Here is a 14,548-nt window from a genome sequence, read left to right on the forward strand (position 1 = left end):
TCCATCATGGCTATGAATGTGATGCCAGCAGACAGCACACCTAGCCCTCAATGAAAGCAAGGAAGCTCAGCCTTTTTAGGGATGGAAACAGGCTGCAGGTATCTAAGGCATAGGTGGCTTTGTTTTTCTTGGCATGACTGATGCTCCACAGTGTTGAAGCAACATGACCCCGGCAAGATAGCTCATGCCACGATGCAAATCATCAGATTGCAAAATCTCTGGTAAGCAAAGGCACTAGAAACCAAGAAGACAAACAATTTCTCCTCAGTACTAGCTAGTGGCAGCAAACCCTGGAGCAGTACCTGCCTACCTGGAGCTGGCTGTGTGGCTTGGGGATACTACTCCTATAGGAATTCCAGTCATAGAGGGGACAAAAATCTGCACCCTCTTTACGTGGTTGGCTTACTGATCTGCTGTCCTGTCTTATTTCCTCCACTACCTTTCTGCCCCTAGAGTCAGAAAATAGCTCTGTTGTGCTGTTTGAGGTCTTTCCAGAGTTAATCCTCTGGATAATTATGGCTCTTACCTGCAAAGCAAGAATTTCTAGTGTGAAAGGATAAGCCCTTAAAAAGAACCATTTAAGGAAAAGCTGCTAAGCGTGAGGCTTGGGGGCGACAGTCTAATACTGCTTTGCCTCACTTGCATCTTGCTGCGCTCTGCTTCTCAGCTTCTCTGCTCTCCCTTTCCACCCTCTCATCCCCATACTTCTCAGGAACCATCAGGAAGGAGGCTGATGCCAACAGTGTGTCAGGGCCAGGCTGGAGTTCAAAGCAACTATGTTCAGGGGAAGGGTTTAGCAACAATGGAAAGAGCATGCGAATCTCTGACTGTCTTGTGCTTCCTCTGTGGCTGATCAGCTGCCTGCAAGCTGAGACTAAGCAGAGCCATGCTAGAACCAGCATGTGGCTCAACTGGGAGTGAGCAATGCCAGGAGAAGGAAGCCTTGCTTTGGGGTAAGAAAGGGGCTGTAGGAAGCAGTTTGGCTGTTGTGTCAGGTACAAGAGTGGCATGACTAGAAATTGCTGAGACTAGAGATTACCGCTCTAGGTAATCCCCAATTAGAAGGAATCCCCATGTTCCTGTGTGGAACTGTCGTAGTGAGAAGGAGCAAAACTGGAATGTGCAAAAGAGGACCCGAGGTCTGGACATGGTAGCAGTCTTGGATGGAGAGGGGCCTGTAGCCCACACACAGGGTCACTAGCCACCATGGAATGCTTACTGTCTCTGCTCCAAGGGCTGGGCTGCATGGCAGGGTGGAGGACTAGAAAGAGCAAGGCCAGAGTTACAGGGAAACTTATGCAGGGCACCAAATAAGACATGATGCCAAGATCTGCCTATCCTGAATTCCTTGTTTGAGTGTTTACAGGAGTTAAAGAAAGGTTAACCACAGTCCAGAGAAGTGGTAATACCTAGTCCTATAGCTCACAGTGATGCCTCAGAGATTGTTGGGGATCCAGTCATTCTAAAATCTTTTTCAAGCACCTGAAAGAAGATGATAAACATTGTTACCTACACATTACAGTGACGTCTGATGAGGGCAAAGAAACAGTACCAATAAGTTTGAGGGGTTAGAGCTGGTCATGGAAGAATGAGGATGCAGTTTTGCCTCAGCTTAAATCAAACCAAGTCAGGGCTGCCATGGTCTCACCTTCAACATCATGTTTCCTGCTTTGTGTCTTGTATTGGCACAGGTGCTTATGCATTTGAATAAGACTGATTCTTCCAGAAAGTAATCATTTATTGATGAGAATTGGGAACTGGTCTCAGTTCCCAGAACAAACTCACTTAACTATTACAGAAGCACCACTGTAGATGCAATGGAGAAGTCATGGATATGCTTGGGGCAGGAGAAGGTAGGTCTGCAGCAGCTCTTACACCAGCTAATGCTGCCATAGAACTGCATCGTGATATTCAGTCTTGATAAAGCATATTCATGCAAATAAGGGGATATAAACCAAATGATATATCAGGAAACAGTAGATTTGCAAGAAAATGAGAGGTGGTTGCTGTGAATAGGAAAGGAGCTGGGCTATGGAATGTTTTGAAAGAGTAGATCCAATCTGGAGCTGTCTGAAAACATAGGAATGGAATGACCTTCTGAGTCACTGAGTCCAGCATCCTGTTATTACAGGCACCACAGCATACAGTATTACTTTAATAAAATCTGAATCCTGTGTCGAATCAGTTGGGTTTTTTGTTCTTCCACTATAGGCTGTTCCAAGGTTTTTTGTCCTAATGGCAGGAGCTATTTTGCAATTTCTATCCCAAATTTATTGTTGGGCAACTTGATATCCATTTCTCCCTGTCTTAACGCATTGTCTTTTAGCTTAATATAGTTCTCTTCCTTCTGGAAGTAGTTAGATATCCTTCAGGGGAGCTGCCTTTTCATCTGTTCTGGTAAGAAAGGCTCTCTGCTCTCCTGATCGTCTCAGTTGTCCTTCCTGCAACAAGCTATTTTGAATTAAACTTTGATGAAGTTAGCAGAGTGCTGCACAGCACTCTGGGGAAGAGCTCATGAGGACCTTGCACCACAGCACTAGCATCTCTGTCTTCAAAAGAAACTTCCCTGGAAGACCCTTTTTTGTAGCTGTATCATAGTAGCAGCTGATAATCATCCTGTCTTGGTAGTGTATCCTGTTCTTCTCATCTGTTATTTTCAACTTCAGGTTTCCAGCTCATAGGATAATGCTGCTACTTATTTCAAGTGCAAATCTGCATTTTCCACTGCTGAATTTACCTCTTTTCTGGTACTCCATTCTTTGTGTTCTTTCCCTGTTTATCAAATCCTACAGTATCTGGCCGAACTTTGGAAGGCATCAGCAGATTTCATCAGTGAAACTTTAAAATTTGTGCCAAAGTCATTAATAAAAATATTAAATGACATTGGGCTCAAGAATGATCCTCAAGAAAATTTGCTGATGATTGGTCTCCAGCCTTGTATTCTTCCTCAATGCTCTGTCGATTGCCTTTCCTCTCAAACCAGATGTCTGTTCACATAACAGTTCTGCTAATCCTCATGCTCTCTATCTCAGCTGGTGGTTTTCCGTATCAAATGCCTTGCTGAATTCCAGGTGAATGAGATCAGCACATTTCCTTTGTCTGGTAAATCAGTTATTTTTCCTTGATAAGAAAGCTATTGGATTAGTCACCTTTGAACACATACTGCAGTATATGCCATGTGCTCTTAACTGCCATATTTTACTTATCCTTTCATTTAAAATCTCTTCTAAACCTTACATACTGCTGAGGTCAGACTTGGACATTTAGTTACCTAGATCACTTTTTTTCCCTTTCTTTTTTAAACATTAGCACTGTTTCCAGTCATACTGAGTGGTGTTTCACTTAGATTTGTTAGAATTTGATTTCATGTATGCTTTCTAAGTTAGGTGTCTGTTTCCTCCTGTACCCTTAGGTGCCACGTTTGAATATGTTCAGCTATTTGATTTTTACTTCTTATTCAAAGGTGTCTATTTTTGTTCCTTTTCCCCTGTTCCCGTTATCCTTTGGGCCTGCGACTGAAAACAAAGCAAAGGGTGGGATTTGTTTGAATATAGGTGGATGTCATGGAGGCTTCTGCGTCTGAGCTAGTCATCCTAGCCTGCCTCTGCAGTCAAGGAGATGGTACCAGTGCGGTTAGTGCAAGTTATAACATCCTAGAGTAGGTGCCTTTATTTGATGAGATGAGCAAACTTTCATAAACCCAGACATGGGCAGATGTACCCCTCTTCCTCCCTGCTAACCTCCTGAGTTAGGTGAGGCGAAATATGCCCCAAAGCTGTCCCATAATTTGCAGGCAAGCTTTTTTTCTTATTTATTCTTTTATTATTTTTTTTTTCTTTTTACCATGTCCTTACTGCACAGTATCCTCTACTTCTTTTCTCATTCACTTGTTACTTCTGTAGCTGAGGATACAGCATTGTCAAAAGACAAACTGAATTAAAAGTTCACTTTATCGCTCTACTTGTGCTCTGAAGTATAAGTCTCCTTGCTGTGCAGTCCTTTTCATTTCCAGTAAATGATCCACCTGTTCTTCAAATCCTTCTTGAAGTGAGTATTTATCCAATTAGATTTGGAGTCCTTTCCTCCCAAATCTTCCCCTCATGGGGATACAAATTCATGATTTTTATGGTATCTTTTGAACTGAAGATACTCTCTTTTTTTGATGTTCTACATCCTGACCACTGAGTTCAGCTCTGGCTATTCATCCATTTCCTTATTTTCTTAAAATTCGGTCTTTAAAATCAGAAACCTTCATTACAAACCCACTTTTGGTTTAATCTTTCATTAATTTGCAGTGACTTAACTTACGATTCCCTGAATTATTTTCTGCAACCTGACTTTTTGTATTTGCATTACTTACAAAAGCAAATAATTTAATAAAACAACCTGGAACAAAACCACAAAGAACCTTTAAAAAGCATCACCTTTTGTTGTGGTTCAGTGACTGTTCAGTGAAGGAATTCATTCTCTTTTACCTGTAGGGATATCCAGGGACATTTCTAACAGCATTTGTTTCTGATCTCTATCTGGGCAATAAATATTTCTTACAGTGAGTTGTCCTGAGGACAATATTTACCTTTCTAATAATATTACAGTGATTTCTGTTCATACTTGTATGGAGTCATGGGGCCTGTAGACAAGTCCCAGCTTTCTCTCGGTAAAAGCAGCTTTCGTTTCCTTTCCCAAAATGAATTTTGATCAAAATGGATACTGTTTTCTACCTTTTTATTTCTCTTTAGTCAACTAAATTGTGACTGTCTGATGCTTCCCAACCATCTTTACCTTTGTTTCTTTGTTCAATGTAACGCATCTCCTTTGGTGTCCGGTTGTAATTGCTCTTCACCATATTTCTGTTATCCCTCCAGTACCCATTCCTGCCCTGCACCAGTAGTTCAGCTTCCTCCGTGCTGCTGTCAGGCTCCTGGCATTTGTCTATAAGCATTTCAGTTCTTTCTCCAGGCAACATCCACAAACATATTTACACTGTGGGTTCGCATGTTCTTCTTGCGCTTGGGGCAGCTGAAAGGAACCAGCTAGGAGTGCTCATGGCCCATGTGCACCTGCAGCTGCATGTGGGCTGCAGGGCTCAGGAAACACCAGTTACTGATAGATAACCTCTTCATTGCTTCTTATTGACCATACCTTATACTGCATCCAGATAAGACATGGTCCTACTGATAACTGTATCGCTTTGCTGGCTTCTGTTCCCATCCATGTTAGCACTTTCATTCTCCGTGTTCATCCATCCACTGATATTTTGTGTTCAGTGTTTATCCATCTGTAAAGAGGCATATCACAGCCCAGCCTGATGTATACAGTGCTGGAATAACTGTGCCTCGACTGTTGTGTACAATGCAGAGAACCTCATTGTTGGAAAGCATTTGGAAAAGAGCAGCAGTGACAGCTGGGAAGCTTGAGGGATCCATTTGGAGGAAGATTAAAAATTCAAGTACAGTTTAACCAAGCACTGTGTGTGTCATAGAGTATTTGCAAATTGTCTAAAGGTTATGAATATTTGAAAGGTGAAGAGAGTGGGGAGGAGCAGGAATTGTGTGGGATGAGCCAAGGGGTAGAACTAGGAGAAATGGGATTAAGTTAATCAAGGAAGATGTGTGGGGTGAAGTATGGCAAACTGCGGCTAAGATTCTTTGTTAGGTTTATTCCCACTCTTTTATATGTAATAAAAATTGCAAAGCAAAATATAAAATTTTAAGCACTGACAGACATAGCTGGGTTGTAGTTTTAACAGGCTGTTAACAGGCTGGGGGTGGATGCGAGTCTGAAATGACTCTGGCAGGACTGAATTTCCCAGAAAGTCTCCACTCCTAAATAGGGCTTGTTCTCTTTTCCTAGACAGAAGCAGTTCGTTAGACGGCACTCTGCAGGGACCAGGCCGGGGTACAAAGCGATATTCCCAAGATTCCCCTCCATACAGTGCTCCTCTCTCCCCCAAGTTACCAAAGAATGACCGTCACCCTTTGGAAGGTGAGCACAGCATCTCTTCCCAAAGCTGGCTGTTTATAGTGGCTTGTAATGGATATAGCAGAATTAGATTTGCCATGCCAGATTAAGCCATGGGTTTAGGAAGTCTGCTTTTCTTTGTCTCTGGCATGGGTCGGTGCTTGATGTTTCAGAAGGAATTGGAGAAAATATTATACGCCAAGGCAGGTACACAAACCAGTTGTGTTAGGCATGTGGAATGCAGGGAGAATTCTTTCTAATCCTGATAGTGATCATCTAAAACCATAAAATGTAATACATAAATCTGTATTTTAGCTTCCATTGATTTACATGGTATTAATGATCATAAAAGTATCCAGTTGCTTCAGTTAGTCTCCCCCTGAATTTTCCCATGATCATTTGCTGGAGTGTATTCTACAGATGCTCATCTGCAGGGAACCTGCTGCCCTTTCCCAGATCCCATCTTGTTCCTTGCAGTCATTGCTGAATAGCACAGCATTTTACTAGTATACTCTTCACCAGCTAAACCAAACTACATCTTGGCTCCTAGGGCACTACTGCTTTCTGCAATGCCAAGCAAGTAACGCTAGGGCAGATGTGCTGTGCCGTGTTCTCAAAAGTAATTGCAGAAATGTGCTCTTTGGTATGTGGTACATAGGTTTCACATGCACATGCAAGTGGGAGATTTCCAGGGAGTGCAGCTAGTTAAAGAACTTTTTGAGCCTGAGGAGAAGCCTTCAGTAAATACTCTTCCACCTTCCCTTTTGTTTTGAATTGTAAACACACTGTAACGTAGGACTGGAGTTTCAACCTTACTAAAATCCTTTTTGTGGACTGTGAAAACCACCAAGCTGTTAGTCTTGGTTCTTTTTAATATGTTGCTGAAAAAAATTGCTGGAGACTGTTGGGTGTTCAGTGGCTTTGTGGTCTGTTAGTATCTTGTTAGATCCACTGTTTCCCTGGTTCTTACTGAGTTTTCTGGGCTTGGTTTGTTGGTCCCAGGTTTGAGATTAGACAGCCTCCCATGTGCTGAGATGTCATTTTAGTCTCCATCACTCACTGTTGCCCTGTGTTCTCCAGTATTACCTGCCCAGTATCTAGTCATAGAGGGATAGTGAATTTGCACCCTGTGATGGACAGAACCCTTTGGCCTTAGAATCTAAACTGATTAAAGTTGTAAGTTTGACACATAGCTGATCTGAAGAACGAGGTGAACTCCCAAACTGTCTCACCTATTCCAGTGTATTGACAAGTCAAGCATTGTTCCCTAATGCCCACTCCATTTCTAACCTCTAGATACACTTCCTTTCTGATCTCCTTGACATCCTCCTCTAATAGATCAGCCACTGTACTTAGGTAACCACTAGAAAAATGTGTCTGCTCCCACTCCATCAGCAGGTAGACATGCAGTATTTTGCCTGTTCTTGAAGTTCACTGGTATGGTCTAAAGACTAAGGTGTGCGGGTTAGATAGTGGGTATGTTGTCCTCTTTGTATTGTCAATGAAGAGAGAAAGGCTCCTATAATAGGTAATTCTGAGTGGGAATCTCTGTTAGCTTGCCTACAAGATTGAGTCTTGGTTTACTTTAAAGTCTGTTCGTTTATCTTTTGCCCTTTGAATGGAACATGCCATCCAGATGCCCAGATTACTCCAGCCTCTTTTGTGGAAGTAGAGACAAGTGGGCAGAAGGTGAGCTTTCATATGAGGATGATGATCCTGTTGCATTCTGAACTTCCTGCAGCACCTTGGTCTTGGTCTGTTCTTGGACCTGGCAGGAAGTGTACAGGGAAGGGAGAAATGAGGTGCAGTTCCAAAGAGCTTCTAAAAATTCATTTTTATCCCACAAGCCATCAGCTAAAAGCTTGTTCTTCCTCCTTCACCATGAAATTTAAGTACAGGCAGAAACATTTGTATTTGAGTGGATGTATTTTAAACATATGAGCCTGAAATACTCAGATGTTCAATATTTCTTGGGCAAGGAGGTACGACTTCTCATGGTGATAAACTCCCTCAGCAGAGCATATACTGGTTTCAGAGGTGTGACAGACTACAGTACCTGAACAGTTTCCAGTGTGTCAGATGGAAGGCAGTGAGTAGCAGTAGGTGCCCTTGGCAAGAAGTCAGAAAGATGACGAGGGGGTTTCACTTCTTGCATTGTTTTTCCTCTTACAGCTACTGTCAGTTATGTAGCTTTTTGCTAAAAAGCTGCACTTCCAGCACAGTGGGGACCTGCTTTTCAAAGACTATAATTTGTTGGAAACAGTGGGTGTTAAGTAGTTGTGCAGATCAGATTTATGCTTGTGGCCAAATTCCATGTTTTAGCAGTAAGACTGCACTCTTGAATCTATAGGACTATTTGTTTAATTAAACTTTAATTATCTCTTCTTTGCCTCTCCACCACTAATCTTAGCATGTTTTCCTGCAATGCTCCTGTATTTAAAACTAGTAGTCTGTATAGGAAAACGTACCTAAGAATCAACCACGTCCTCCTCACTCCAAAGCTGATTATCAAGAGTGAGAGAATTCTGAATAAAGCCCTGAAAGCAGGCTGTGTGCTGCTGCTGCCAGAAGCACAATGTCTTTTTGACACGGAACATTCACAGACCTAGTCATCGTTCTCCTCCTGCCTTGTTTTTCTCTCACCTCTCTGTCAGGGTCATTCACTCAAGCAGTTCTCTGTGAGTTTGTATTTTTAAGAAAATCCTAGAGCTTTCTTGCACTGACTTTGCTGAAAAGCCTCCAGCTCTGATGTAATATTTACTGCAGAGCCAAGCACTTACCAGTCCAGAGACAGGTAACCTGAGGGTGAACATGCAGCTTTAATTCTGCCCCTTAATCAAAAAAAAAGAAGCGGTCCCTAGATGCATGGCCTCATGCTGTTGTTTGGATGTACAGTCATAAGCACGTGTAAGAACACAATCACATTTTTAAAGAATGCATCATAGTGCATTCAAATCAGAAAGATGACAATGTGTTAATTGTTGAATTAAATATGTTCTGAGGGTGATCTCTGGGCCCTTAGCATTGTACTGACATGAACCTATGCACTGTTTTCCCTGAGGTCTTCCCACCTCCCCAGCTGTAGTCTTTGCTAGCTCAGCTCAGAAATTCACAGAATTACAGAATAATTGGGGTTGTGAGTAGCAGTAGGCAAGAAGTCAGAAAGATGACGAGGGGGTTTCACGTCTTGCATTGTTTTTCTTCTTACAGCTACTGTCACTTATGTAGCTTTTTGCTAAAAAGCTGCACTTCCAGCACAGTGGGGACCTGCTTTTCAAAGACTATAATTTTTTGGAAACAGTGGGTGTTCAGTAGTTGTGCAAATATACTTGTGGCCAAACTCCATGTTTTAGTAGTAAAACTGCACTCTTGAATCCCTTATCAGTTTCAATTCTAGGTGGGCTTTAGCTTTCCTAACCCCATCCATGCATGCTCAGACTGTGTATCTATATTCCTCATGGGTTACTTGTCCCTGCTTTCCCTTCTTGTACACTTCCTTTTTATGTCCAAATTTAGTCAGGAGCTCCTTGTTCATCAGGTGGGCCTCCTGCCACCTTTGCTTGATTTCCTGCTTGTTGAGATGGACCATTCTTGAGCTTGGAGGAGGTGATCTTTGAATCTCAACCAGCTCTTGAACCCCTATTCCCTCCAGGGCCATATCCCATGGGATTCTTCCAAGCTGGTCCCTGAACAGGTCAAAGTCTGTTCTCCTGAAGTTCAGGGTTGTTATCCTGCTTTTTGCCCTGCTCTGTCTTCTCAGGTTCCTGAATTCCACCATATCATGGTTGCTGCAGCCAAGGCTGCCCTGACCTTCGCATGTCTGACCACTTATTCCTTGTTTGTAAGGATGAGGCCCTGCAGAGCACCTCTCCTCGTCAGCTCCTCAATCACCTGTATCGGGAAATTGTCACCAATGCACTCCAGAAACCTCCTGGATTGCTTGTGCCCTGCTGTGTTGTCCTTCTAGCAGATATCAGGGTGCTTGAAGTCCCCCATGAGGACCAGGACCTGCAAACATGGAGCTTCTTCCGATTGTCTGAAGAAGGCCTCATCTACTTCTCCTTCCTGATCAGATGGTCTATAGCAGACACCCACCACAATGTCACCCATGCTGGTCTGCTGGCTAATCCTGACCTTTAAGCTGGTCCCTTACCTGTCTCCAGGCAGAGCTCCATGTATTCTTACTGCTCTCTTACATAAAGGGCAACTCTTCCTCCTTGCCTTCACAGAATCACAGAATCGCTGAGGTTGGAAGGGACCTCTGGAGATCATTTAGTCCAACCCCCCTGCTCAAGCAGGGTCACCTAGAGCACATTGCACAGCATCACATCCAGGCGTGTTTTGAATATCTCCAGAGAAGGAGACTCCACAACCTCTCTGGGCAACCTCTTCCAGTGCTCTGTCACCCTCACAGTGAAAAAGTTTTTCTTCATGTTCAGGTGGAATTGTCTGTGTTTCAGTTTGTGCCCGTTGCCTCGCATCCTTTTGCTGGGCACCACTGAGAAGAGTCTGGTCCCATCCTCTCGACACCCTCCCTTCAGATACTTGTACACATTGATAAGATCTCCTCTCAGCCTTCTCTTCTCCAGGCTAAACAGGCCCAGCTCTCTCAGTCTTTCCTCATAAGAGAGATGTTCCAGTCCCCTAATCATCTTTGTAGCCCTTCGCTGGACTTGCTCCAGTAGTGCCACATCCCTCTTGTCCTGGGGAGCCCAGAACTGGACGCAGTACTCCAGATGTGGCCTCACCAGGGCTGAGTAGAGGGGGAGGATCACCTCCCTCGACCTGCTGGCAACACTGTTCCTGATGCACCCCAGCATACCATTGGCCTTCTTGGCCACAAGGGCACATTGCTGCCTCATGCTTAACTTGGTGTCCACCAGCACTCCCAGGTCCTTCTCGGCAGAGCTGCTTTCCAGCAGGTCAGCCCCCAACCTGTACTGGTACATGGGGTTATTCCTCCCCAGGTGCAGGACCCTGCACTTGCCGTTGTTGTACTTCATGAGGTTCCTCTCCGCCCACCTCTCCAGGCTGGCCAGGTCCCTCTGAATGGCAGCACAGCCCTCTGGTGTATCAGCCACTCCTCCCAGTTTTGTATCRTCAGCCTTCCTGGCCTGTCCTTCCTAAAAAGCCTGTATCCACCCATCACAGTACTCCAGCTGTGTTTGCTATGCCACCATGCCTCCATGATTCCTTTTGCTGACACACATCCCCTTATGAAGCTTTGGTGTATTTTCATTATCAGTTGGACATGCATATTTGCCTCACCCAGCAAATCTGGGTCAGGTATCCTGGATCTTCATGGTGAATTGAGACGATTTTACCTCACAGAGGGTGCTCGAATCACCTGGAGGATGGAGCCCTGCAGCACAGACCTGTTTCCATACCCATATCTCTGCTATGCCAGCCATGGTTTCCTTTTCCTTTTATAAATATGTCCAGATCAGTGCACTGGGCTGTGACCTGCTAACCCTTCTCATGCCACCGCACTTTCCCATGAGTCAGACATCACCCTTTTGCCTGGATGTTCCAAAAAGCTTATGTTTAATGGGAAGTAATTCATGTTTTAACAAAAACTTTGCTGCTGTTGGAGAAGCAATGTAGTTCCTACAAAGAAGTTCTCAGTGCCACTAGTGTAAATCGCATCCATTGTGTGGGTCTGTCCAGACTCGGGCAAGGAAGTGCTATCTGAGCCTGGGCAAGAGCAGCCCAGCTGAATTGTGGGGTTTTGTGCTGAAAGTGGATGGTGGTGAGGGCGCTGAGCTGGCATCACAGCCTGAGGTCCAAAAGCTGTTGAGTTCTTCCCAAACTTTCTTGCTAAGTTGATGCTGCTGTGCTCCAGTTAAGGAAGATGTAGCTTGTCAGCATCCAAAGTAATATCTGAATACTGCAGAGGTTGAGCCTTTCTTGGGCTATTTCCCTTGGAAGCATGTTGTTTTCGGCCTTTTTCATCCTCTAGTTTCAATGCTATTGCTCTCTGCATTCAAGTAGAGATCATGGGGGCAAGTTCACTCTGAGACAGTCAGCCCATAGCTTCCCAAACTTCACCTCATAAAGCTATAAAATGGTAATGCTCCTCTTTTCCAGCTTTCTGGCAATTCAGTCAAGCAAATGCAAGGCTATTATCTCCATCATTGCAACCCTCCTTCCTTTGGGTTTTGTTACCCTGGTTGCATTTGAGGCATTTCTCTCTTTCTTTGCTTCTCAGGCCTCTGACACTCTTAGAAACCAGTTGGACATGCTTAAAAAGCTTGTGTAAAAACAGTGCTGATCTATCAAGTCTGTTACTTGGTCACCTGTGCTGTAGGCTGGCCCACATGTCAGTAGTTTCCCATGCGGGTAGATGTTTTCACTTGCTCTGTATGTATCAAACAAGGATTTCTGATTCAAGACTATTGCAAAATAACTTCCAAAGCTTCCTTCACTCCTATCCTACACCAGTTTCCCTGACATGCTAGATTTTCTCCTGCTGTTCCTGCGGTCTGTGAAGTCCAGGGAAGAAGTCCAGGCCTGGCAGATGCAGTTTCTCTGATTTCGTTTCTCCATCCGTGTAGCCTGCTGCAATGTTTGAATGGCAGCCGCTCAAAACTGTGAACTGGTTTAAGAGTGTCTTTGCAGRCACTAGTAAAGGTGCTCCAAATCCCATCCAGGTGCAGTAGCATAGCCCAGACTGTAGTACATGGGCAGTACACCTCATTCTAGGAACTATTTTCCTCTTTCACTGTACAATTTGCCAGATGTTTCATAATAAAGAAGCCAGGTATTTGAGTATGACTCCTGAAGCATCAGGTCCACCTGGACTAAGACTAGGTTGTGCTGTGTCATAGTAAAATCTACCAACATGTGGTCCTAGGATGAAGTTTTCATAGTATAGCAGCAAAGGGAAATCTTTTGTAGGTACAAGATTCGTTTGCTAATCTGCAGATCTGGCTCAGCCAGTACAATATAATATCCAGGATAGTTTTCTCAGTCTCTCCATCCTAACATTGTCATTGACAGCTGCAAATTAATTGCATCTCTGGAAGAGAAGGTGAGGAAGCCAGTCTCACAGTGAGAGCCCTGCACAGTTGGAGCCTTCTGCCCTGTCCCTCCTGTGTACGTCCCAGCAGTGGAGTCCTCTTGCAACTGGAGTGAATGACTGAGCAGTTGCAGTAGGACCTGCAGCAGGTTGTGTCCAGGCTGAAGACTCAGCTGTCCTTACCTCTGTGTTTGCCATATTCAAAGGAAGGATAACAGTAGCCTGGATGCAGAGTATGTTGGTCACCAATTTTGTTAGGCAATTAAAAAGAGCTCAGCAGGAAGTTGAAGGGGTCAGCATCTGATTACCAGCACCTTGCTGTTGGGGCCAGCCTGTCTGAGAGTGTTGGCTGATTGTGACAGTGTGTCTGAGGCTCAGAGGAGGCTCTCAAGCTCACTCTGTGTATGCTGTTGTCCAGTCTAAGGCATGAGGTGCTTGCTAAAAATCTTCCACAGTCCCAACCATCTGGGCCATTTCCTTGCATGCTAATGCTCGTAGTTAGTGAATAAAATGTGTGAGGTTTGACTGGATCTTTGGGAACCTCCTTGCCCAGCTCAGAGCTGATGAGTTCTGTATCTGTTGACATCAAGAAATGTTGTCCTTACTCAGAACAGGCAACCCTCCACCCTGCCTGCCACTGGCCTGCTCTACTATTGAAGGAAGGTCCTGTGAAATCAGTAAGAGGATGTGGGAATACAAGCAGAAACTAGTGTTGGCATTAACAGAGTAGCCGTTGCTCAAATCTGGGCATCAAACATTATCACTGCTAACTGGTTGGACTGTAACTTGCCAGGGAAACACCAGGCCATAGCACTTTAGCAGTGCATCTTTTTGATTTTTGTGCTTTGGAGAAGACCACTAGTCCAGTTGCTGGAACCCTGTTATCATTGCTGCATGTGAGCACTATGCACCCAGAGTGGCCTTTGCTGTAGTTATGTTCTGCTTTCTGCTGTTGGATCTACCTTTGGGCAGCATGTATACTAATTGCAGCTTGGTGCCATTCCAGGTGAAACCTTTGTCCTGGGAGATGGCCTCCCAGGTCCCCTGGAACCCCGCCTGGACCCCATGGACTCTGCCTTGAACTCTGTCAATTCATCAAGCCACAGCAGGAGCTCCAGAGACTATCRCCTGCAGGGATACAGGCACCTGCACCAACCCTCTAGCCTCACTCAGGGCAGTACCTCTGCCTTGCGTAGGCTTAGCTCTGGGGGTAAGAGAGTTAAGAAGCCAGCCCTCCGATTGTAAATTTGGCAATAAAGGGCTTTTCTAACTCCAGTTACATCTTTCTAACTTCAGCAAGTACCAGAGACTGGCCTCTACACTGTTAAACAGGTAGTCTGTTAGGTTTAACAGTAGTTCTAGAGACATGGCAGATGGGTGGGTGGAAATATGGATAGATGATGCTTTCAGGGTCAGTTATTTGCCTTAGTGACTAGGTGGGGACTTGGAAGTCAGTAAATAGGAACGAGTAGGTAAGAGCTGAATTTGCAAGTGGGTTTAGGAGGTATATCCACTGGGGCTGTCAAAGTGATAAATTGGTGTCTGAATCAGGGAGGATGGATTGGGAGT

The 14,548-nt window shown here is 44.4% G+C and overlaps 1 protein-coding gene across 5 annotated transcripts in view; it reads left to right on the forward strand.

Moving 5' to 3' along the window:
* The window catches only part of SCMH1 (Scm polycomb group protein homolog 1), an 81,848-nt gene that overhangs the window by 61,379 nt on the left and 5,921 nt on the right, over nucleotides 1–14,548 (forward strand). For 2 of the 5 annotated variants that reach the window (XM_026076328.1, XM_026076327.1), the window contains exons 12-13: nucleotides 5,834–5,985; nucleotides 13,986–14,189. In XM_026076328.1, the coding sequence (XP_025932113.1) occupies nucleotides 5,834–5,985; nucleotides 13,986–14,189 (356 nt within the window). Of the gene's footprint in view, nucleotides 1–5,833; nucleotides 5,986–13,985; nucleotides 14,190–14,275; nucleotides 14,312–14,548 lie in introns of all 5 variants that reach the window. The other 3 variants (XM_026076332.1, XM_026076330.1, XM_026076331.1) reach the window with 3 other exon arrangements.

The sequence above is a fragment of the Apteryx rowi genome, unplaced genomic scaffold (assembly GCF_003343035.1).
Source record: "Apteryx rowi isolate R43461 unplaced genomic scaffold, aptRow1 scaffold_43, whole genome shotgun sequence".
NCBI lineage: Eukaryota > Metazoa > Chordata > Aves > Apterygiformes > Apterygidae > Apteryx > Apteryx rowi.